Raw genomic sequence first — 25,819 nt, forward strand, 5'->3', positions numbered from 1 at the left:
CAGGATCAGGAACCAGAAGCAGCAGCAGTCTTGGAAGCATGTGAACACAGGAGGACCAAGCAAGGAACTGAAGCCACAGACCTCCTATATATATGAGCTGGGCATCCAGCTCCTCCCAGTGGGAAGGAGGAGCCGCAGGGTGGGAGGCTACAAGAAAACCCAGAAACCAAGATGGCCGCCAGCACATGTCAAACGAAGGGAACAGCAAGGAGGTAAGACCATGACAGTAACGAACCGAATTTCTTGATGAAATTTGATGAAGCAGCCAAATCGAATTAGTCTCCATATTTACATTTGCTTTATTACGGCTTTTCCAATTTCACAATCTAAGAAATGAAACATGCATGATGTATGGAAAAACTCAGTAATAAGTCTAATAGAAGAGTTTGAAATAATGATAGTGCTATTTTGTGTGGTATACCAGGATAATAACACTATAGCATGCAGTCTACACTGCTCTCAGGCAACATTGTGTGTTCTACACTGTTATACTCCCTTGGCCATGTAATATACTTTCTTAATGTCTTTTCTTTGGTCATGCTCTTTCTCAGCATCATGAATTCATCCATTATGTCATTGTTCCCCCCATATATAATACTCAGTCTGTGCTCTCTCTCACTCTCACCCCCTCTCTCTGTTACATGTAGTCTCTGCACTACCCATCTACTGCTCATGTTGTTCCTACAGTTGCTGAGATCTTGGAGTGAACTATGTCCCTCTCCACTCTGCACAGTGGCTCTTCTCCACCAAGACCCCATATTTAGTCAGACAGTTGCCTTAGAGAGAAATATTTTGCATCCCTAGAGAAAAATGCCTCAACTGACCCAAACATTAGAGGAGCCTATAAACAGGAAGACCAATAATATAGAATATAGGGCCTCTATCACACAAACTTAACCATTAGCCATTGATCCTTCAACATGTGACAGATATACTCCAGTTTCAGCCAGAAACAACTCTATTCTGGTATTCTGGCTCTATTGACTAAGGCCTCATACACATGGCAACATCCGTGCAGTGGCCGGGACAGATCGAGGCCCATTCAACTTGAATGGGTCCGTGATCTGTCCGCACAGTAAAAAAATAGAACATGTTCTATTTTTTTGCGGTGCGGAGGCACGGACAGAAACACCACGGAAGCTTCCGTTCAAGTGAATGGGTCCGCATCCATGATGGGGGTGCATATGGCCGGTGCCCCTGTATTGCGGACCTGCTGTATCCGGGCTGCAATATGGCCATGGCCAGGCAACGGCTGTGTGCATGAGGCCTAAGAGTCATGTCGTAAAACCCTCGCTATAGTAGCACAAACATTATATACAGTTGCAAGAAAAAGTATGTGAACTTTTTGGAATTATATGGATTTCTGCAAAAATTGGTCATAAAATGTGATCTGATCTTCATCTAAGTCACAATAGACAATCACAGTCTGCTTAAACTAATAACACACAAAGAATCAAATGTTACCATGTTTATATTGAACACACCATGTAAACATTCACAGTGTAGGTGCAAAAAGTATGTGAACCCTTGGATTTAACATCTGGTTGAACCTCCTTTGGCAGCAATAACTTCAACCAAACCTTTCACCTTTCCTTTAGTTGCAGATCAGACGTGCACAACGGTCAGGAGTAATTCTTGACCATTCCTTTTTACAGAACTGTTTCAGTTCAGCAATATTCTTGGGATGTCTGATGTGAATCGCTTTCTTGAGGTCATTCCACAGCATCTCAATCGGGTTGAGGCCAGGACTCTGACTGGGCCACTCCAGAAGGAGTATTTTCTTCTGTTTAAGCCATTCTGTTGTTGATTTACTTCTATGCTTTGGGTCGTTGTCTTGTTGCAACACACATCTTCTGTTGAGCTTAAGCTGGTGGACAGATGGCCTTAAGTTCTCCTGCAAAATGTCTTGATAAACTTGGGAATTCATTTTTCCTTTGATGATAGCAAACAGTCCAGGCCCTGACACAGCAAAGCAGCCCCAAACCATGATGCCCACACCACCATACTTCACAGTTGGGATGAGATTTTGATGTTGGTGTGCTGGGCCTCTTTTTTTCCACACATAGTGTTGTGTGTTTCTTCCAAACAACTCAACTTTGGTTTCATCTGTCCAGAGAATATTTTGCCAGTACTGCTGTGGAACATCTAGGTGCTCTTGTGCAAACTGTAAACATGCAGCAATTTTTTTTTTGGACAGCAGTGGCTTCCTCTGTGGTATCCTCCCATAATATCCATTCTTGTTTAGTATTTTACGAATCGTAGATTTGCTAACAGGGATGTTAGCATATGCCATAGACTTTTGTAAATCTTTAGCTGACACTCTAGGATTCTTCTTCACCTCATTGAGCAGTCTGCGGTGTGCTCTTGCAGTCATATTTACAGGATGGCCACTCCTACGGAGAGTAGCAGCAGTGCTGAACTGTCTCCATTTATAGACAATTTGTCTTACCGTGGACTGATGAACAGTAAGGCTTTTGGAGATACTTTTATAACCCTTTCCAGCTTTATGCAAGTCAACAATTCTTAATCATCAGTCTTATGACAGCTCTTTTGTGCAAGGCATCATTCACATCAGGCAATGCTTCTTGTGAAAAGCAAACCCAGAGCAAACAGTTTTTTATAGGGCAGGGCAGCTTTGACCAACCTCTCCAATCTCATCTCATTGATTGGACTCCAGTTGGCTGACACCTCACTCCAATTAGCTCTAGGAGATGTCATTAGTCTAGGGGTTTACATACTTTTTCCACCTGCACTGTAAATATTTACATGGTTTGTTCAATAAAGACATGGTAACATTTAATTATTTGTGTGTTAATAGTTTAAGCAGACTGTGATTGTCTATTGTTGTGACTTAGATGAAGATCAGATCACATTTTTGACCAATTTGTGCAGAAATCCATATCATTCCAAAGGGTTCACATACTTTTTCTTGCAACTGTGTGTGTGTGTATATATATATATATATATATATATATATACTCACCTAAAGAATTATTAGGAACACCATACTAATACGGTGTTGGACCCCCTTTTGCCTTCATTCTACGTGGCATTGATTCAACAAGGTGCTGATAGCATTCTTTAGAAATGTTGGCCCATATTGATAGGATAGCATCTTGCAGTTGATGGAGATTTGAGGGATGCACATCCAGGGCACGAAGCTCCCGTTCCACCACATCCCAAAGATGCTCTATTGGGTTGAAATCTGGTGACTGTGGGGGTCATTTTAGTACAGTGAACTCATTGTCATGTTCAAGAAACCAATTTGAAATGATTTGAGCTTTGTGACATGGTGCATTATCCTGCTGGAAGTAGCCATCAGAGGATGGGTGCATGGTGGTCATGAAGGGATGGACATGGTCAGAAACAATGCTCAGGTAGCCTGTGGCATTTAAACGATGGCCAATTGGCACTAAGGGGCCTAAAGTGTGCCCAGAAAACATCCCCCACACCACCACCAGCCTGCACAGTGGTAACAAGGCATGATGGATACATGTTCTCATTCGGTTTACGCCAAATTCGGACTCTACTATTTGAATATCTCAACAGAAATCAAGACTTGTCAGACCAGGCAACATTTTTCCAGTCTTCAACAGTCCAATTTTGGTGAGCTCGTGCAAATTGTAGCCTCTTTTTCCTATTTGTAGTGGAGATGAGTGGTACCCCGTGGGGTCTTCTGCTGTTGTAGCCCATCCGCCTCCAGGTTGTGCGTGTTGTGGCTTCACAAATGCTTTGCTGCATACCTCGGTTGTAACGAGTGGTTATTTCATTCAACGTTGCTCTTCTATCAGCTTAAATCAGTCGGCCCATTCTCCTCTGACCTCTAGCATCAACAAGGCATTTTTGCCCACAGGACTGCCTCATACTGGATGTTTTTCCCTTTTCACACCATTCTTTGTAAACCCTAGAAATGGTTGTGCGTGAAAATCCCAGTAACTGAGCAGATTGTGAAATACTCAGATCGGCCCGTCTGGTACCAACAACCATGCCACGCTCAAAATTGCTTAAATCACCTTTCTTTCCCATTCTGACATTCAGTTTGGAGTTCAGGAGATTGTCTTGACCAGGACAACAACCCTACATGCATTGAAGCAACTGCCATGTGATTGGTTGACTAGATAATCGCATTAATGAGAAATAGAACAGGTGTTCCTAATAATTCTTTAGGTGAGTGTATTGCATCACCATATTTTTGTATTTAAATATCAACTGTCAGCTCTCCTCATATGTCCATTTTAGTATATTCATAAATTCTTTAATTATCCATAAGATGATAAATCTGGCAGTCCTTGTCTTAGAACTCTGCTGTTCCTCTGTTATTCCTTCTGGAAATGTATGAATGAAGTGATACATGGTATTATCATGCCCCTTATCAACAAGGTGTGTTCTGTACTGTTGGGAAGTGTACACACTGATCACACAATGGACTGCGTAGAAAATCACTCCACTGTCAAGAAGAATGGTAACGTCTAGATGTCTATTTATTCATACATTTCCAGATGGAATAAAAAAAGAATGATACAGTGCATAGAATTTGTGCTCCAGCTGTAATGCTTGTAAGCTTTATTATATTCTAATGAAATTAGAATAAGAATTTCCATGTAAAAGAGAACAGCTGTAACATAAACATTTTTTACAAAGAAAAGTGTCAGTGAATTGTGCATGTGAGCTAAATGATTTAAATCCAAACTGTTAAATGTTTAAGGAGAAAAAAAAAATGAAATGACAAAACAATAATCAACACATCAGCTCTTTAATGAGCAAAATCATGTTTTTCAGCATTGGAATAATAGTGTTTATCCAGATTATCTTTATTTCACTCAGTGACCAGAATTTTGGTCAAGAAGTACAAAGTAATTTCCATTAATATACAAGTTTGTGTGTAATAAGCTTTTATTTTTGAAAAAGAGTAACTGAAAAGAAAGTTACTGCAGTTAGTTTGTCAGAGAAACATATTTGCATTATCTTACAAACTATCAAAATTACTAATTTTGGAAATGTAAAAAAAAAAGAAAGAAAGAAAGAAAAGAAAAAGAAAAACACGTTAACTGTTGTCTAATAGAAATATACAGGTAAGAGAGAAATTATTTCTTATTGATGTGCTCTTAAGTCCACCTCTATCATTTTCCATATAAATGTACATCTGATACATATACAAACACCTTGAAAAGACTGTGATAAATACCTTCCTGATAGACAAGAGGGAAAGTCATATTTTTGTGTTTGGATAATATTAGTATAAAATTTCAGAGGCAGAACTGGGTTTATAAATTTTGTTGGCACCCTTCGTTATAGTGTATCCTTGGTATCTACATATGTATACATTTTACTTATATACTGCTGTGAGGTAACATCAATATAAAATAAATTTACAGTGGCAACGAAAATTTTTAAATTTTTAACACATGGACATGCAACATGAAAAACCTGTTAAAAAATATATCAGTAGTGGGACAATTACTCAAGTTTTCTTTGGACGCATTGTTACTTACCATTATTATCAATTGCATCAGATCTCAACTCTACCAAATAAAATGCATCATTTACCATAAAACCTAAAATTGTTTAGACTGAACAAGCATGTAATATATCTTTAAATACATATATCCTTTGGATTCACACCAGTAAGTGTTTCTCAATCTATTTCTAACCTAAATTATGCACCTTTTATTTCTATCTCAAATTAGAACCAAGGACAATATAATACTGGAATTAAAAACTTTCAAAGCTCCCTTTAAAAAAATATAATCTTAAGGTTTGCCAATTGATGTCATATTCTTTCATGAAAAAAAAAAAAGTTTAATGGGATGAGAACAATTTTAATTGTGGCTTAATCAGCAGCACAGCCACCAAGCATACAAATTATCATGCACTTCGTGCTAAAAAGATCCAGTTTCCTTTATTTCACAATTGATAGTGACAGCACTTAAGTGATAATGTTATACTTGCCAGGACTTGAAACCTCTTTTGTTCTATTGGCAGTTTACAGAATGGGGCCCCGAGATGAGGCCTTAACAGCATTGGTGCTTTGTGCACTTATATATATGATCTACACAATAAAACAGTTAAAAAAAAAAAAAAGGGGGGGGGGGTGAAAATTATCAGACATTCCATGTGTGAGTCCCTTGTGCATATAAATACATTTTAAGTCTTTGTCCTCTCTTTTTTGTAGCACATGCCTAAAGCCAATTTGTAACTTAAAACCTAAAAAAAGTTGAATATGAATTAAAAAACACTATCATTCACAACAATTATTTCAATTGCTGCTGTTGTCCATTTTGATTATTTACATTTTTTTCCCAAAATTTCCAAATGTTTTTGATATGTATGTGCAGTATGCACATTGTAATCCTCCATCTTTAAATAAAGCAAGTTCTGTGGGGTTGAAAATCCAATAAGTTTCCAATAAGGTCAACTACTGTAATACATCAAAAATAAAGTCTGTATTCCATTTAGTCTGGCTATACTCTGGTTGTAGAATGTGAATGTGGATGCGGATGTGGGTGTGGATGGGGATGAGGAAGTGTGTTATTTTGTCCTGCAGTATAAGTATTGAAGGCATGTATGGGCTGAATCCCTGGTATAGTGTTAGGAATCATTGTTATAGTATTAGGGGTCATTAGGGGAATATCATCTGGGGATCTTCGCATTGCTAGAGTGTAGTCTGGAGGACAGGCATTTCGAAGAACAACCTCGTGGGGATGGATAGATTCACATTCATGGTCCAAGTCTGTGTGCTTCATTTGCAGAGACATAATTTCTTCTTCTTGTGCATGGGCTATGTCATTTGTAGTGTTGCGCTGAGGACTACATCTCCTATGCACATCATGTCTCCTTTTATCCTTTTTGTAATATAATGCAGCAAATGCCAAAATATTAAGGAAAAGTAGAGATGCTCCAACAGCAATAGTGACGCTTAACTCAGTAGAATAGTCTCTTTCCAATGAAAATGGACTAGGCTGTTGTTTGAAGTTATCTTCATTAATTGTCGGAAAGGCTGAAGTTACAGGTACAAGGATTTTCCTTGTTGGTCTAGAAGTGATATCTGTAGATGGCCCTTTAGTTGTGGTGAGGTCATTAATCACATGAAGATGTGGAACAAGTTCTAGCCAAAGGTTTACTTTATTAGCCCTATAATGTTCCTTAACTCTGGGTTTTAATCCAATGTGGAGATAAAGTTGGTCCTTTTGTGAATATCTAGTCCACGCAACTTCTTCAAAACGATTTGGCTTTGTGTGGATGAATTTTGTGTCTTGTGGAACGGGTTGATTTGGGTCCCTAAAAGAAAAAAATTTTTTTTTAACAATAAATAATGAAGAGCAATGCAAGCGAGTGTAATTAACTTGTTAGTATCAAATATAGAATGATAAATTATGTATTACATAGGTATTGATTTGTATAATTCAATATATCATGAATTATTGTCAACCAATTGCAAGTTAACTCCTTTGTGAGTTTAAATTTATGTCGGGAGTCAGGTTTTTAAATATGGTGCCCGATTTAAACAGCAGATACCAGAAGCTAATATATGTGATCGTTGATAATGTTGACCGTACTTATTTAACTTCTTAGATGTGCTCTCAGGCATGCAATGGCTCCTCCTAGTGGGGATCTGGGAGCTGGATGGTGTGTATCGCAGTCTCCTAAATGATCTGTGGCTACTGCAGATAGGTTCTCACGGAGACCCTGTCTCTGTCAGTGCTCCATAGGAACACATTGAAATTCTCATTGCATTGGAATCTATGAGAGAAGCAACCTAATGATTGCTTGTTCAAGTTCCCTAGAGGAACTATCAAAAAGTTAAAATAAAAGTTTTATAAATATTAAAAAATCTAAAAATTCTAATCACCCCCTTTCCCCAAAATGAAAAAAATAATATTAAATAAAGAACTAAAAAGTAAACATCATTGGCATCATCACATTAAAAAATTCCTGTACTATTAAAATATAAAATATTTATCCCATAAGGTGAATGGCGTAATATAAAAAAAAACAGCAAAATCACTGATTCACCATTTGTTTGTCACTTCACCTCCCCAAAAAAATTGAATAAAAAGTTATAAAAAAGTCACCAAAATTATTGTCCCACGAAAAAATTTGCCCTTTCAAAGCTCCATGGACATAAAAATAAAAAAGTTATGGGGGTTTTGATATGGCAATGCAAAAAAATAAAATAATTTTATTTATTTTTTTAGTATTAAAACACTAGAAAAACTATATGTGGTATTGTTATAACTGTACTGATCCGGAGAATAAAGGTAACAGGTCAGTTTTACCACTTAGGAAATACTGTAAAAACAAAACCCATAAAACTGTGGCAGAATTGTGTTTTTTTTTATAATTTCACCCGCTTTTTATTTTTCCCCCAGCTTCCCACTACATCATATGTAACAGTAAATGGTGCCATTAGAAAGAACAACCAGTCCTGCAATAAGCAAGCCCTCATATGGCTATGTGAATGGGAAACTGAAGGTATGGCTCTGGCAGGAGAAAAAAAAGGAAAACGGTCAAGCGATTAGAATGATGTTTGAAACTTTTAATGACCTAGTCAATACAACAAGAATAGGTAAGCAAATTATAGCTTGCCATGTTGATTTAAAATCATCCTCAGCTGAGTAAGATGCAGACAAATAAAGAGTTTATTTTTATTTTTAATTTTTTTTATTTTACAGTTGGAAATGGTAGCATATGAGTATGGACTGCCAGGATATCTCCTCCGCAATCCTCAGAAGGAATTGAAAACTATTGTATGGTTCATTTTATTGAACACAAATGCTCCCACCCACCCACTGGGCAGATAACTACAGCATGGTTCCATTCACTTGAATGTTTTGCATTACCTACTGTATCAGTGCAGATGCAAGGCAGGGTTCCTGTATAGGAGAAATGCTGAAGTAAACTCAATTATTTGTGTTTTGATGTTGTAGGGAACTACCAATATTTATAGTAACACTAGCAGAAGGACCCGGCTTCTCACGGGTATATTTCATCTATTTTACTTAATGTTTATGTGTGTCGTTAAAAGATATCAACAGTATCCTCAATAACAGTGACCTCCACAGCCCCCCCACCCCTTAGTACTGACCTCCACAGTGCCCAGCCTTCTCAAAATGGGACCTCCACAGTAGTCCATCCCCTCAACTTTGACCTTCACAACAGCGTTCCCCTTTAACAATGACCTCCACAGTTCCCACCCCTTTAACAGTGACCTCCAAAGTGTCTGCCCCTTTAACAGTGACATCTACAGTGCCCGCCCCTTTAACAGTGACCTCCACAGTACCCACCCCTTTAACACTGACCTCTACAGTGCCTGCCCCTTTAACAGTGACCTCCACAGTTCCCGCCCCTTTAACAGTGACCTTCACAGTGTCTGCCCCTTTAACAGTGACATCCACAGTGCTAACCCCTTTAACAGTGACCTTCACAGTGCCTGCCCCTTTAACAGTGACCTCCACAGTGCCCGCCCCTTTAACAGTGCCCGCCCACTTAACAGTGACCTCCACAGTGCCCGCCCTTTTAATTGCGACCTCCACAGTGCCTGCCCCTTTAACAGTGCCTGCCCCTTTAACAGTGACCTTCACAGTGCCTGCCCCTTTAACAGTGACCTCTACAGTGCCCGCCCCTTTAACAATGACCTTCACAGTGCTCGCCCCTGTACAGTGACCTCTACAGAGCCTTCCCCTTTAACAGTGACCTCCACGGTGCCCGCCCCTTTTACAGTGACCACCACAGTGTCCGCCCCTTTAACAGTGACCTCCACAGTGCCAGCCCCTTTAACAGTGACCTTTACAGTGCCCGTCCCTTTAACAGTGATTTTTACGGTGCCCGCCCCTTTAACAGTGACCTACATGGTTCCCACCCCTTTAACAGTGATCTCCACAGGGCCCTGCCCCTTTAAGGCTAGGGCTACATGACGACATGTGTTGTGTGACATTTTGTGTCAACATTTTTTATAATGATAGGCTATGATGTCGCACTGCGTTATGCGACATGTTGCGACTGTGACACGACAGTCGCAAAAAAATCCATCCAAGATGGATGCATGTAGCATAGTAGTTGTGCCCAATGTGTCGTGCGATTTGGGTTGGCTGGGTTGTTATGGAAACCTGGAGTAAAGCTTTGTGTGTGGAGAGTAAGGCTTCTATTGGCTGATAAGGGACATGTGACCGTGTGTATGGCAGTTGGCATATGATCAGAAAGACTTGCAGGCTTGTATTGGCTAATGTAGGTAATTTTTTGCGACCCCCACAAGATTTCTTTCCAGGTAGTAAGGGATGTGTATACCAAGTTTCGTTGAAATGGATGGTTGCGTTTTTGAGATTTTGCGGAACATACACACATACATATATACGTCCTTTTATATATATATATATATATAGATCGAATATGATCTATCTATTTATCTATCTATTTCTCTATATATCCCTGGTAGTGGCACCATTTTCAACTGTTTCCATGTGTGGAAAATTACAAGTGGAATTCTGCATGCCCAACATCTTATCTTTCAGCATAACTTGCTCTACTCCCTGTAAGAAGGTACTTGGAATTATCGTGGATGGCCTTGGTGAAGTAAGAGCCAGTATTTTATGTGTCAGCAGTAGTGATAAGAGGCATAGGCAATATTTGAATTGCGATATTTAGTGACTTTTTGGCTGAATATTCACCATAAATTTGCAAAATCGAGAAGTCGTGATCTCCAGTCATTGTTTACTTAATTGCCAAAAATCGGCATTGTAATATATTTGTGATAAATTCGCGATTAGAATATTCATCACTATTCGCAAATACGAATATATAGCACTATATTCTAAATATTAGCAAATTCTCAAAGTGGCGATATTCACGATTAAAATTTGCTATTCAAATATTCAACACTAGTCAGCAGCAGCTATTGCTAATTAACACCTTGAGAGTTAGCATGGCTGTCATAGCTGATCCGAGACGGCTCTTACTGGGAGTAGTCAAAGTGCTGGGTGGGTGACTACTCCCCATGATCCAGGCCGGGTTTTGCCAGGCATAAAAAACAGTCAACACTGCCAGTTGTCTGGATTTACCTCCCTCTGACAGTGGAGCTCAGGAGTCTGTGTGCTGTGAACTGAGGTCTGTTTAGTTGATTTGAGTTTTGAGCCAGGCTGGAGGACTCAGGCCCCTCTAAAGGCGAATAGGCTGCCCATGGACTTGATGAGGCTGAACTGCTAACAGGCTGTGAATTAATACCCAGGAGAAAAGGTGACTTTTATTGTTTATGTACACCTTATCTGCATTTTGTTATAAACCAATGTGTGAATAAACACCCCTGTTTTATTCAAGAACTGTGTACATTTCCTCTACTGCATCCACTAGTCCTAACTACCAGAGCAAATCCCCACATCCCATACAACATTGCACTGCTATCCAAGTATATGAACATTGGGAAGAAGCTTTTCTCCACCCCTCAATGCCAAGTGTTGAAATCATGGCATGGAGCATCTCACAATGCTGTTACCAGGGGAAAACAAATGCTATTTTCTGGCTGGGAAACCTAGGGCTACCTTGCCAGCTGCTGTTACTGCTGCCCAGCATAGCGGAGGAACATTAGAGAACGGGAACACAAAAGACAAGGGGAAAGAACAAGTTATATAAGGAGGTACAGTATTAGTCTCTTTACAGAAGTGAAGGAAGAAGTAGGAACCTACAAGGGACATCATTTCAGCACTGTTACCCTGAGGGACACTAGCTTTGTGGCACAATTTACAATGAACAATGTGTGGAAACCTACTGATAACCTCTGCACTGGACCCACCAGGGTTTAAAACAGCCCATTACACAAACACATACACACACACAAATAAATAATATACTTGCATACACTATGTGTATTGCTAATATTTAATTCCTCAACAATAGAATGGTACTTACCCAGTTTTAGCAAAATTTGTCCAATATGTCATTACTACTGCACTTAGCATGACATCATTTTTGGAGAAATTACATGGGAATAACTCTGTAGGTCCAATCATAGGAATTCCAAATACATACGGAACCTCATCCCCATGGGATGCATCTGCCCAAGCAGGCACTTGATCTGATTGGCAATGATGGTAAAAGGCATAAAAATATGTAGGAGAACCAAAGTTTGAGTGCAGATCTGCAGTTGCAACCGCTGGTGCAACCCACTGATGGTCAGTGAATAACGCCAACAATGTTTTCCTTCTCGTTTCAGGATTATGTCGATCTGCCCAATCGGTATACATAAATTTGATTGTTTCCCTCATTATATCCTTTCCTTCTGTATATCCATATAAGTTATCAACAAAATTGGAAACTGCAAAGTCAAAGTCACTCGCAGAGATGCCATCCTCATGGTCTACAATACTTTCCACGAATTTCAGTCCTTCTCCTTGGTTCACACCCAACATGATATCATAATTAAGAAACTCGCCTTGTTCCATTAGAATCTGAGGATCATCAGGAATTACATCACCATCTATTACTGGTCCAAAGGCTATGTGATACCTTGCTGGCTGTATGTCTTGGTCCACAAGTTCTCTATAAGGCTTTTTCTGTAGACATTCTATAAGTTCTACAGTATCAGTCATGTTGCATCCAACTTTAGTTGCTAAAATCCGGGCATATTTGGCAGGCTGAAAGCTAACTGCCCAACTGGACAGGGCAGTTCCACTTTGTGCAATTGCCCTTTGAAAAAGACCTGTGTCAAAAACAAATAAAAAGTGTTAATAAGACATAAAAAATGTTGTTTTACTTAGCATATTTAGGGGGATTCATGCCATATCAAAAGGGGATTTTGCATGCCATAGCAATGTATATGTATGTACAGAGTACCATGCAATATCACACAATCAACATTGTAAATTACTATGGATTGAAAACAATACAAAAATGTAAACAACTATAAAAAAAATCAAAATATTTAAATGCAAATCAAAGTGTTGATACCTGCACGTTAAGGATCTGTTCACACTGTGTTGCTGGTTTCTGCTAAATGTATACACCCAGAAATTCTCCCGTGTACATTAAAAGGAGGTTGTGACAGTTACCTAACATCCACTCATTTTGAGAACTGTAAACTTCTTACATTAAAATCACTTCTCTTATAACATCCCTTCTTTTCTGTACATGAAGTCCCATGTTGTCCCAAAAAGGACACTCCTGCACCAATACCTAATCCTAAGAAACTACAGTACTGACTTTTTGCTTACGAAGCCATTGCTACTTGATAAGTACAGTTTTGTCTGCTCACAGTTATAACCCCATATTAAAGTTGGTTTTGCCCTCTGGACAACCCCTTTTTTAAACTGCAGGGAATCATCTGTCAACACCAGAGAAAGTTGGGGCAAGCCTCACATTTTTCCTACAGTAGACACTGCTGGAAAAAATTATAAAGCCATTTACTATCCAAAAATATGTTTACGTGTATTTCTGGCACAGATTGTGGTGCAAAGTTTAAGTGCTGCAATCTGAAACTGTTTTCTGTTCTCACCAGGTCTAAAAAAGTGGGCGTGGCATGAGTGAGGAGCAGCCCATCTCATTCATCATTTTCTACTCCTGTGTTAGGCATTGAAAATTGTCTAAATATAAGCTGGCAAGGAAGCTTACATTTAGACTGGCGCAGGATACTCTGAAGTTATATAGAGGCAAGCGCCTCTTCATAACTTCGGCGGATCCACTGCCAGTTATAGGGGTTATTAAGACATTAATCTATAATATAGATCTTAATATATGATTCCCTATGTCTTTCTTCTCTGGTCAATAGAGAGGGTTCTGAGCAAGGAATCCTCTATACCACCCATATGTCTTAAAGAGATTGTCTTTCATTTTGTTACTGCTTTATAATGAAACTTTTATTTGAAAACAGTTGAAGGATGGCACTTTCTATTAACTTAACATTGTATCTCTTTTGAACCCTAGTGAGAATGGGATATGTGAAAGTAATTAGCAGGCAGACAGACCAGAAGTATACTATTCAAAGCAGAGTGTGCTTGGCGTGCATGCTGTGCCTGCGCTCCCTGGACTTTATGTGGCTGTCATGGCCCATAAAAGGTAGGAACTAGTGTTAGGGACCACTCATGAAGGCGACCTTGACGTGGTGAGTGGCTTATTACGCTTTGGCCAAAATGTACACCAATGCCTTATTCAACATCCAGCATAAAGGCAGGGAAGAGTGCTGGTTGCAGTGTGCGATTGCATTTTGTGTTTTTACATTTATATCTCTATTTCGCCATAGCAATCTGCACCTGCTAGGGGTTGTGAGGGCTGAATTTTCCATATTTTTCTCTTTGTAGTACGTATTGGAGGCGTGGCGATCTCCAAGCAGTCAAACACACCTGTCCAGTTAATCTGCCCCCTGGAGGCTGGTTTTAAAGTCAATATAAAACTGAGTTTGCTTATACAGCACCTACCAGTAGCCATTAGGCTCCAGGAGAAGTATATAGTGGGCTCAGCATGCATGTGAGTACTTGCATCCCTGGATCCGATGAAAGCTGTAATGGCACCGGACGGGGTTAAAAGCAGAGTGTGCTTGGCGTGCATGCTGTGCCTGTGCTCCCTGGACTTTGTGTGGCTGTCATGGCCCATAAAAGGTAGGAACTAGTGTTAGGGACCACTCATGAAGGCGACCTTGACGTGGTGAGTGGCTTATTATGCTTTGGCCAAAATGTACACCAATGCCTTATTCAACATCCAGCATAAAGGCAGGGCAGAGTGCTGGTTGCAGTGTGCGATTGCATTTTGTGTTTTTACATTTATATCTTTATTTCACCATAGCAATCTGCACCTGCTAGGGGTTGTGCGGGCTGAATTTTCCATACTATTCAATGTATTCTTTCATTTTGTCCAGAAAATCAGCCATGCATTTTCAATTATAAACTATATTACTGACTAATGTCTGCTTCCCCCCCCCAAAAAAAAAACAGCAGCGCACCTGTCCACATGTTATGGGGGACATTGCACCTCAGCCACATTCAGCAACTGGACTGCAATAACAGATACAATCTCATAGCAGTTGCATCATTGAAAAAAAGCCATATTTTTCTAATCCTGCACAATGTTTCACGCATGTCACCAATAGTGTTGAGCGCGAATATTCGAAAAGCAAATTTTTTTTGCGAATATCGCAACTTCGCGATTTCGTGAATATTTCGAATATAGTGCTATATATTCGTAAAAACGAATATTCTTTTTTTTTTGTTTTTTTTTTCCACAAAATTACAGTACACATATAATTGATTGTTTCCCAAAGGTCCAACAGCTCAGATCTTACTCACATTGCCTAGAAAGTGATTGAGGTGCGAATCTTCGTAAGGCGATTTTATTAGCGCACATGCGAATATCTACACTTGTCCCAGAACAGAGGCAAAGGGCTTTGCATTCTTACATTAGTGATTGAATTGAGTTGCGAATCTTCGTGAGGCGATTTTATTAACGCAAATGCGAATATCTACACTTGTCCCCAGAACAGAGAGGCAAAGGCCTGTGCATTCATATAGTATAGCACCATATTCGCGAATACGTAGAACTTCGTAAAATTCGATTTACGAATATTCGTATTTTTTATTTTACTTTCCACCTTACAGATGACATTGATCTGTACTCTGTCAACTACTGTCATCACCCCCCACTGTATCTCGATTGATTCCCAAAAGTCCAAAAGCTCAGATCTTACTCACAGTGCCTAGAAAGTGATTGAGGCGCGAATCTTCGTAAGGCGATTTTATTAGCGCACATGCGAATATCTACACTTGTCCCAGAACAGAGGCAAAGGGCTTTGCATTCTTACATTAGTGATTGAATTGAGTTGCGAATCTTCGTGAGGCGATTTTATTAACGCAAATGCGAATATCTACACTTGTCCCCAGAACAGAGAGGCAAAGGCCTGTGCATTCATATAGTATAGCACCATATTCGCGAATACTTCGAACTTCGTAAAATTCGATTTACGAATATTCGTATTTTTTATTTTACTTTCCACCTTACAGATGACATTGATCTGTACTCTGTCAACTACTGTCATCACCCCCCACTGTTTCTCGATTGATTCCCAAAAGTCCAAAAGCTCAGATCTTACTCACATTGCCTAGAAAGTGATTGAGGCGCGAATCTTTGTAAGGCGATTTTATTAGCGCACAGGCGAATATCTACACTTGTCCCCAGAACAGAGAGGCAAAGGCCTGTGCATTCATATAGTATAGCACCATATTCGCGAATACTTCGAACTTCGTAAAATTCGATTTACGAATATTCGTATTTTTTATTTTAGTTTCCACCTTACAGATTACATTGATCTGTACTCTGTCAACTACTGTCATCACCCCCCACTGTATCTCGATTGATTCACAAAAGTCCAAAAGCTCAGATCTTACTCAAATTGCCTAGAAAGTGATTGAGGCGCGAATCTTTGTAAGGCGATTTTATTAGCGCACAGGCGAATATCGGCACTTGTCCCAGAACAGAGGCAAAGGGCTTTGCATTCTTACATTAGTGATTGAATTGAGTTGCGAATCTTCGTAAGGCGATTTCATTAGCGCACATGCGAATTTTGCATCTCATAATATGTATTATGCGATGCGAAAATTCGAATTATCGCATATGCGAAATAATAACGAATTCGAATATTCGCGAATATTTTACGAATATTCTTTCGAATATTCGCGAAATTTCGCGAATTCGAATATGGGACATGCCGCTCAACACTAGTCACCAATTCACCCTAAATCAGGCATGTCCACACTGCGGCCCTCCAGCTGTTGCAAAACTACAACTCCCTGCATGCCTGCATAGCTTACAGCTATTAGGGCATGCTGGGAGTTGTAGTTTTGCAACAGCTGGAGGGCCGCAGTTTGGACATGCCTGCCCTAAATCCACAAGTCTCTCCATTGGAACAAACTGGATCAACATATTACATGGCATGGAAGATGTTGGTATGGACAGATGTACAGACAATGGTTGTGAAACCACTGTGCCAACTAAATGGTTTGGAATTTGGCTAAACCTAAAGGCATTATCCTGGCGGTTCCCTTGTTTTCACCCTTTAACCCCAATACAGGGCTCTAGACTTTGCTGTAGGTAGCCAACAGTATGCTACCTTGTGGAATACACCTGGTGTAATTGGCACCTGACCCATACAGAACCAAGCAAAATACAGGTGAATCCAAGACAAACACAGATACAGGCAAGTGACAAAAGACAAAAAAGGAAACTGAAAGACAGAACGATCAGTAAGACAGACAAAGTACAATAACCAGATATAGGGACTTCAGAGACTCGTATAAACATGGCAGATACTGGAGGGCAGTGATCAAAACATCTAGGCGGACTGAAACACAAGATGCTCACACTGTCGTAATAGGACACAATACAGACACAGTGGATGCAGAGATACAGACAAAATGTCACGGATGGATACGGACACTGAGTGGAACGATCCAGCTCTCCGTAACCAGTTTTGTCAGGAATTGTCTGAGAGGCTGAAGGACACTTTGGCCTTTCATGAGAATCCTGGGTCTTTGGAAGCAGCTATGTCTTTGGCTGTGCGTATTGATAGACACCTGAGAGAGAGAGATCTAAGGGCCCACTCTCTTAGGGAGTTCTATTACATAAGGTACCGTATTTCTTTGACTCTTTGGGTAAAGAGACTCCTGAGCTTATAACTGGAGATGAACACATGCAAATAGGGGGAGGGACTCCGGTATCTTGAAGTATTTATTGACAGCGGGGCCGGAGTGGTGAACCTGATTGATGCTCAGTTTGTACACCAAGTACATAAAAAAAAAAATGACATTCCTGTATTTGCTATTGATTCTGCCCCTCTTACTCAGAGGTGTTTGTTCCAAGTTTTGCATGATATCAGATTAAGAATGAATGACTTTCATCAAGAAGTTATCTTGTCTTGGAAGGTCTCCCTGCACCTATGGTTCTGGGTTTACCGTGGCTTGCCAAGCATAATCCAACTATCGATTGGCAAGCTAGGCAGATTCTGTATTGGGGGGACTATTGCATTGATAATTGTCTCAATACATCCTTTTCTGTGGTTACTACTAAGGCTGTACCCTCCTTTATATCCAAGTTTGCTGATGTGTTTTCTGAGAGTGGATGTCAGGATTTACCTTTCCATCGGGAATATGATTGTCCTGTCAATCTTATTCCCGGGGCTAAATTGCTTAAATCTAGGTTGTATAATCTTTCTGAGCCTAAAAGGCAGGCCATGAGAGAATATATTGCTGAGAGTTTGAAGAAAGGGCACATAAGACCTTCCAAGTCTCCAGTGGCTGCAGGGATCTTTTTTGTAAAAAAATAAATAAAATACTTGTACAGCTGGATGAGTCGAGATTAAGAGAATCGATTAGTGGAAAGTTGCGCGGTTCTGAAAATATTGAGAACTAGGTCAGAATTCAGACAGAACCAGAATGATCTAGACACAAACTTGAGACACCAGATAGATGAAGCTCAAACACAGGACAGAATTTAAAAAGATGCAAACAAAGCTTGTTGCACAACCATTGCAGGTCACAGAGCTCAAGAAACATACACCAGGCAGGCACAGAACTCAGGAAATATGTAGCAGACTTATCAAACACATTAGTCTAGCAGATGCGTGCACACACTCAGACAGGGAAAGAGCAACCCTAACAATACAGATAACTCAAACCCAAAGTAAATGAGGCCAGGAAGCATGGAACAGTGGCAATATGAACCACCTCTGAAAATGACAGGACGAATCCAAACCCACTAGAGGCCAGCGCCTGAATGCACGGTACAGTGGCACGAGTGAAATGCAATTTTAACAGCTGTATATGCTCCATGCATATTATTCCAAACTCAAAATGTATGTGTATGGTACAACATTCATTGCAGAATTATGCATGTTTATTGAGTCATTTTGTACTATGACTTTATTAAAGCAGCTGAAAACAGACACAAGAAGTAACATTTTAGACTGGAGCTCCAAATTGTATAAAACAAGAACAGATGTTCATAATACTTTAAAGTAATGTTCCAGTGAAAAGAAACCCTCTCATTATACCAAGTCTCAATCATATTCATAATGAAATCACTATCAATTTTAAAGGGATGTTTCTTATAACATTTTGGGGAGAATTTATCCCCAGATATCTAGACATCCCAAGCTGCAAAAACTCATTTCAGGGAGGTGCACTTCTCATTTCCGGGAGGTTTTCTTTTTTTTTCTTTCACAAACTTTTTATTACATTTTCCAAACATATGCAGTATCTGCACACCCTGCTCTATGGTGTGGAGGACTGGGCTCATTACCCTGCCCCAAATTATCATATTTATGTATATGATTAAAGGGATTCTGTCACCACCTAAACATATGCTCATGTCCAGAGTAGCATTCAGATTTCTAAGATGGCCTTATAAAAGCTATTTGTGGCTTTATTCTGCGGAAAAACAGGTTTTACTAACCTGTCAATCATTGAATTAAGGTGCCCAAGCAGGGGAGGTCTATGGATGCATGGTGCCCAGCCGCACGCATCGCCGTTCGTGCCCAGCGCCGCCTTCTACTCATCAGTGCCGCCTCTCTCTCCCTCCCCCTCCCCCTCCTCCCGCTTTCAGATCCCGCGCGTGTGCACAGGCTTAGCCTGATGCGCCGTTGTGGACTGATGGCATCGGCTTCTTCTTACACTGTGCGCACTCGCCGAGAAGGGGACACTGCTACAGGTTGCCGGAAAGGTTTACTACAAGTAAACCTTTCCGGGATATATTGTTGTACATGCGGGCGTCAGGGAGCCGCTATCTAATAGCGGGAGACTCCCTGAACGTCCGGGAAACTTGAGATCCCTGGATATCTCAGGAACCACTAAAGAAAGCCTCATCATAATTTCGGCACATCATCTGGCAGTCCATGTGTCTAAATTTAAATCTATGCTAGCCTATAACTGGTGTAGATTTCAGATATCACCAGAAAACTAGTGTAAATGGCAATAAACCTTGGGATTGTGACTTTGGTTCACCAGAAAATGGATATAAAGGGGTCATGATTTCCCTTTCTTGAGCCCATGGCCCTGCTGTCAACTATAAAATGTATTTGATCTATGGATACTTTTACAAAGACTGTGGGGGTTTTAACTCCGTCACTGTGCACACATACACGCGAGTCAGTTCACTCTTCACCACAGGCAGTGTTTATTTCAGAAAACAAAAGTAAACATGTCCAAACTTTAGCTTTAAGCTTTCTTCAGCCCACAAATGTTGCATAACATAAAGTCCCACATTTTGTGTTTAGTCCAAATCAGATAACAACAATATGATCTCACCACTCTCTGGTGCCTTTCAGAGACCAAATCCTCCCTCTTAGCTTGTTCAGCTTTAGTTAGCCTGTGCACACTAGATCTCCTCAGCTGAGATTCCCACATCCTTTTTAACTACACAGTAGGAAAACCCTGGATGCAGTACGGGAGTGACCTGTCCCACGCAAGCTCTCTGGTCACTCCTAAAACCCGGACCCAAAATCCACTTTAATGAAAACCTCCCAGCAACCTAATGTTACTGGTATACTTATTTCCGGGAATTATATCACTGAGGCATACATTCTCAGTGAGACGTACTGACCATCCACGATTCTCCCCTCTTGGCTACTACAAGACCTATTATCACTTTGTTTAGTAGGAAAGCATAGAGCCTGGAAAAAAAGTCCATAACTGGCATATCCACATTTGGATTTTTTTTTAAAGGGGTTCTCCAAGAATTTGATAATCAGGATAGGTCATCAGTATCTGATTGGTGGAGGTCCAACACATGGGACCCTCCCAATCAGCTGTTTAATAAGGCACCAGTGGTCCTGTGAGAACTACAGCCTTCTCACAGCTTACCAAGCATATCGCCAGAAGCCTTCTCAATCAGCTGTTCAGTAGGGGTCTCGGGTATCGGAATCGCATCGATCAGATACTCATGACCTATCCTGAGGATAGATCATCAGGATCAAAATGTTGGAAAATGCCATTAACAGTAATCTATAAAGGGGTAGTCTCTGTATAAGCATAGATCAGAAAGTAAAAACATGTATAGAATGGGTATATGTTGGCTAGCTAAACATCAAATGCACATTATGATATTGCACAATTGTTAAATTTTATACAATTTGAAAGCCATACTAACAGCTATAAAATATATGTGGAAAACCAGAAGTTAATTCTAGGCTTTGGATATGCATGTAGTTTGGATATGAGTTGAGACAGGAAGTAAAGTATTTTTTTTTTATATTGTATTTTTTGGGGTAATGCCTTAGTTACATAGGTTCTCGAAAGGTTTTGTCATGCAAGGAAGCCATGTTCTGTGTGGTCTCTTGTCTTTTGGTATTATAGTTAGGTTTATAGTAAAAGTAGTTTTGGTAGGGACATGAATGATGAATGATTTTGGATGGGGCTAGATTATTTTCAAAGGTCACAAATTCTAGGCACAACCATTCACTTAGAGGTAGAGAGACGTGTTCATCAATGTACAAACATATTGTGATGGTTTTCTGAGATTATGATGATACTATGCACAAGCTGTGTATTTGTAATTGTACTATATACAGTATATACCTTACTTAAATGGGAAGTCCTGGAGCCGGATGCCTATTTAAACATTTCATTGTATATATTCTTAGCATCAGCATCACTAAGAAGATTCATTCTGGTGAGCGCTCTATGATGCCATCTTAACATTTTCAAACACTGAAGTGCCATTGGTTCCCTACAGTAAACATTTCAAAACTCTTCCTCTCTGGCATAAGTGCTTGTAGTAGGCCTATAAATGTATGTTAGAGCCCTCACTCAGAGCAATAGGGATGGGTCCTGTACAGTTTACTGCAGAGAGCTGTGAGCACCTTAGCAGTAGGGAATGCCCAGGGGGCACTTTCTGCAGTCGCATACAATGCATTAAAAATGTCTACTTCTCAGGAATACTAATACTAAGAACATAAACAAAGGCATGTTTAACCCTTTCTACCCCAGGCCAGTTTTCACCTTCCTGCCCAGGCCATTTTTTTTGAAAATCGGACATGTGTCACTTTATATGGTAATAACTTTGGAACAATTTTATTTATCCAAGACATTGTTTTCTCATGACACATTGTACTTCATGATAGTCATAAATTTGAGTCAATATATTTCACCTTTATTTATGAAAAAATCCCAAATTTACCAAAAATTTGGAAACATTTGCAATTGTCAAAATTTAAATTCCTCTGCTTTTAAAACAGAAAGTGATACCTCATAAAATATTTATTACTTAACATTCCCCATATGTCTACTTTATGTTGACATCAATTTGTAAATTACGTTAGAAGGCTTAGAAGTTTAGAAGCAATTCTTAACATTTTTAAGAAAATTTCCAAAACCCACTTTTTAAGGACCAGTTCAGGTCTAAAGTTACTTTGTGGGGCTTACATAGTGGAGACCCCCCATAAATGACCCCATTGTAGAAACTACACTCCTCAAGTTAAACAAAACTGATTGTACAAACTTTGTTAACACTTTAGGTGTTCCACAAGAATTGAAGGAAAATGCAGATGAAATTTCAAAATTTCACTTTATTGGCAAATTTTCAATTTTAATCCATTTTTTTATTTAACACATCGAGAGTTAACAGCCAAAATAAACTCAATATTTATTACCCTGATTCTGAGGTTTGTATAAACAAACCACATGTGGTTGCAAACTGATGTAAGGGCACATGGCAGGGTACGAAGAAAAGGAACACCATATGGTTTTTGGAAGGCAGATTTTGCTGGACTGGTTTTTAGATGCTATGTCCCATTTTAAACCCCCTGATGCACCCTTACAGTAGAAACTCTGAAAAAGTGACCTCATTTTGGAAACTAGGGGATAAGGTGCCAGTCTTATTGGTACGATTTCGGGGTACATTTGATTTTTAAAGGCTATATATAAAGTTTTTTGTGAGACAAGGTAACCCCAATTTTTTTTTGCATTGTTTTTATTTTTTACAACATTCATCTGACAGGGTAGATCATGTGATACTTTTATAGAGCAGGTTCTTACGGATGCTATGATATAAAATATGTCTACTTTCTTTGTTTGTTTCAGTTTTATATAATAAAGCATTTTTGAAAAAAAAAAGTTTTTGTGTCTCCATTTTATGAACACCATATATATTTTTTTCTGCCGATCAACTTGTGCAGGGGCCCGTTTTTTGCAGGAAGAGTTTCCATTTTTATTGGTACCATTTTGGGTACATATGTTTTTTGATCATTTATTAGTACACCTTATGGGGCAAGTTTAAAGTTTTACACGTTCAGAACTGCTGACAGGCTTGTGTAAACAGATGAAACTCTATGTATTGCCTGTGAATCTTTTCACTAATACAAATGTTTAAATTTTTTGTGAATCTTTAATTTAATTTAATAATCAAATTTTGGATAAAATATCATTCAGCCTTAGTAATTATTTAAAAAAATATTATCTTACATATAATTATGGTAAAGTAATCATTATTTATATTCAAATGAATCCTAAAATAATTTATTAAGATCAAAATATAAATACTTAAACTGCTGGGGCATTTAATATTCTAACTAGTTTATGTGTATGTCAAATATTGAGTACCAGCTATGCTTAGATTTTAGCAGAGCCTGAGATGCACAGACTGTTCCGGTGTGAATTACACTTAAAAAGGTTCCCCACTTTGAATACTCCCTGTTTGGTACAACAAAGTATATCCTTCTGGGACCCTCAAGAATCAGCTGTAATCTGGGAAAATATCAAGCATGTGTACTGCAGGGGAAATTAAACATTAAATAGTTCCCATTTAATAAAGTTGGCTGCCCATGGATACACATCAGGTCCTCTATGAAACAGAACATCCAGGGTAGTTACTTTCCATTCTGACAAATAGATATTCACTTAATAACTCATAATTCTCTAATATCTTATTAGATTTTTTTTATTTATTTAAAAAAGACCCTTAAATGTAGAACTGCGCTAAAATGCCCTCAAGTCACAAATGTAAGAATAATTCTGCAGATAAAATTTAAAGTAATACACCTATGTAATTATTTTTCTTATATTGAAAGTTGATATTTACATTGAGTTGGGATAACTTAAACCTGGTTTTACTCCACATAAAGAAGTCACACAACCCTTTCTTTCCATTCCACTGTGTGGAACTGAAAGGACAAGGAAAAAAAATAACTGAGAATGAAATAAAATATGACTAAAAGCTTAAAGCTTTGACAATTTGGAATCATGCATGCAAAACATTTAAACTTCCTTCTCACAGACAGTAATAAATTCCACTCATGAATTTTCAGTGAGTATGTCTTATCTCGAAACTCCTCTTTTAACCTAGATAATGTTTCCTGAGCAGCAACCATTAAAATAAAATTGTATTTTGCTTTTACAAACCAAGGATTCTTGTGAAAGCTAAACTTGCCACTGAAGAATACAATTGACCTCATTCAGTGTGGTTCATAGGATACCCCCCCCCCCCCAAAAAAAAAAAAACTTTTAAGGAGAAAAAAAAGTAAAGCAGAAATGTTTGTGATGTAAAAGCAACTCAAAAATGCACTTGCAAGTTTTATAATAAACACATCAGTCACAAGCCAGTTAGCAAGGCTTTAATTGCACATAAAGATGTCAACAGAAAAAGGATAGTGACTGAAATAAAATTGTGAAGCCAGAGAACAGTTCACACACAGCCTCATGCAAACACCAAAAATAACAAAATTTGCAACCTGCATAATACCTTTGGTTGAATTGCTCCAACGGTTACCTTCTGAATAATGGGACAAAGTCAACAGATTGACACATGATGCACCTGCACCAGATCCAAAAACTGTTATTCTTAAAGGATCACCACCAAAGAATCCAATGTTCTCACTAGTCCAACGTAAGGCTTGAATGAGATCAAGAAGGCCATAGTTTCCCTTTGCTGCTTGATCACCGGTGCTCAGGAAACCTGCACAAGAATAAATAATAACCATTATTGAAATTTCAGCCAATAGTAAATTTTTTTTCAAATCATGCATTTGATTTTTGAGCACATTCTATATAATAGTCACATTTTAGAAATAACAAAGGAGTGTGACACAATAATGACAGACTAAAAATGATCTACCAATATAGAGAAATTACATCTATACTAAGTTGGAATATAATTTTAGTATGTGCAAAGGTAGACATTTTAAAATAACTGTAATGTTAATAATTATATAAATATATGCAATAACTATGCGGATTATGATTGAATATAATATTAACACCAACATAGTTCACTACACGACTCTCTGTAGTTATTTCTGAGCTCCTTAGCTACTTCTATCAGTGGAACAGAGGCTTTAAAATTGAGTTGGAATAAAGATAATCATAGATACAATAGAACAATTATGGAATGTTCTGATATATATTTAACATTGATACTTTTTAATGATAATTCATTCCTACCATGCCACCAATAAAAACAATATATTTTTGCATTGATACATCTGGTGAACTCGTAAATTGGTTATTCTTTGTTTGACGATGCAATTGTAGCAACAACTTTACATCAACTGAATAGATTTATAATGGTTTAAAACATTTTTGATTACAGGGTCTATACTACAGTGCACTGTGTGATTTCAGAGCCAACTTAATATACAGAGTATTGGCAAAACCTATACCACTGCTTAGCTTAAAGGGAATCTGTCACCAGTGACCTCCCTATTGACACATAGCTGTGGTTCACAATCAAAACAATGTATTTCTTGTGTTGATCCAAGGCTCCGTTCCCGAATTATGAAGTTTTTTTTAATTTGCAAATTAGGTATTTGATACAATAAGGTTGTCACCATTGCTCTTGTTGCACCTAGGTTCCCTGGTCCTGT

General features: G+C 38.9%; 1 protein-coding gene across 1 annotated transcript in view; it reads right to left on the bottom strand.

The window, feature by feature from the left end:
* Positions 1-4,817: 4,817 nt before the first annotated feature.
* Positions 4,818-25,819, bottom strand: part of NLGN1 (neuroligin 1) — a 541,429-nt gene continuing 520,427 nt past the window's right edge. The window contains exons 5-7 of the mRNA XM_044289824.1: positions 24,700-24,912; positions 11,899-12,688; positions 4,818-7,278 (exon numbers count right to left, since the gene is read on the bottom strand). Of these exons, the coding sequence (XP_044145759.1) occupies positions 6,462-7,278; positions 11,899-12,688; positions 24,700-24,912 (1,820 nt within the window). The 3' untranslated portion in view covers positions 4,818-6,461. The remainder of the gene's footprint in view (positions 7,279-11,898; positions 12,689-24,699; positions 24,913-25,819) is intronic.

This window comes from Bufo gargarizans, chromosome 4 (genome assembly GCF_014858855.1).
Source record: "Bufo gargarizans isolate SCDJY-AF-19 chromosome 4, ASM1485885v1, whole genome shotgun sequence".
Lineage (NCBI taxonomy): Eukaryota > Metazoa > Chordata > Amphibia > Anura > Bufonidae > Bufo > Bufo gargarizans.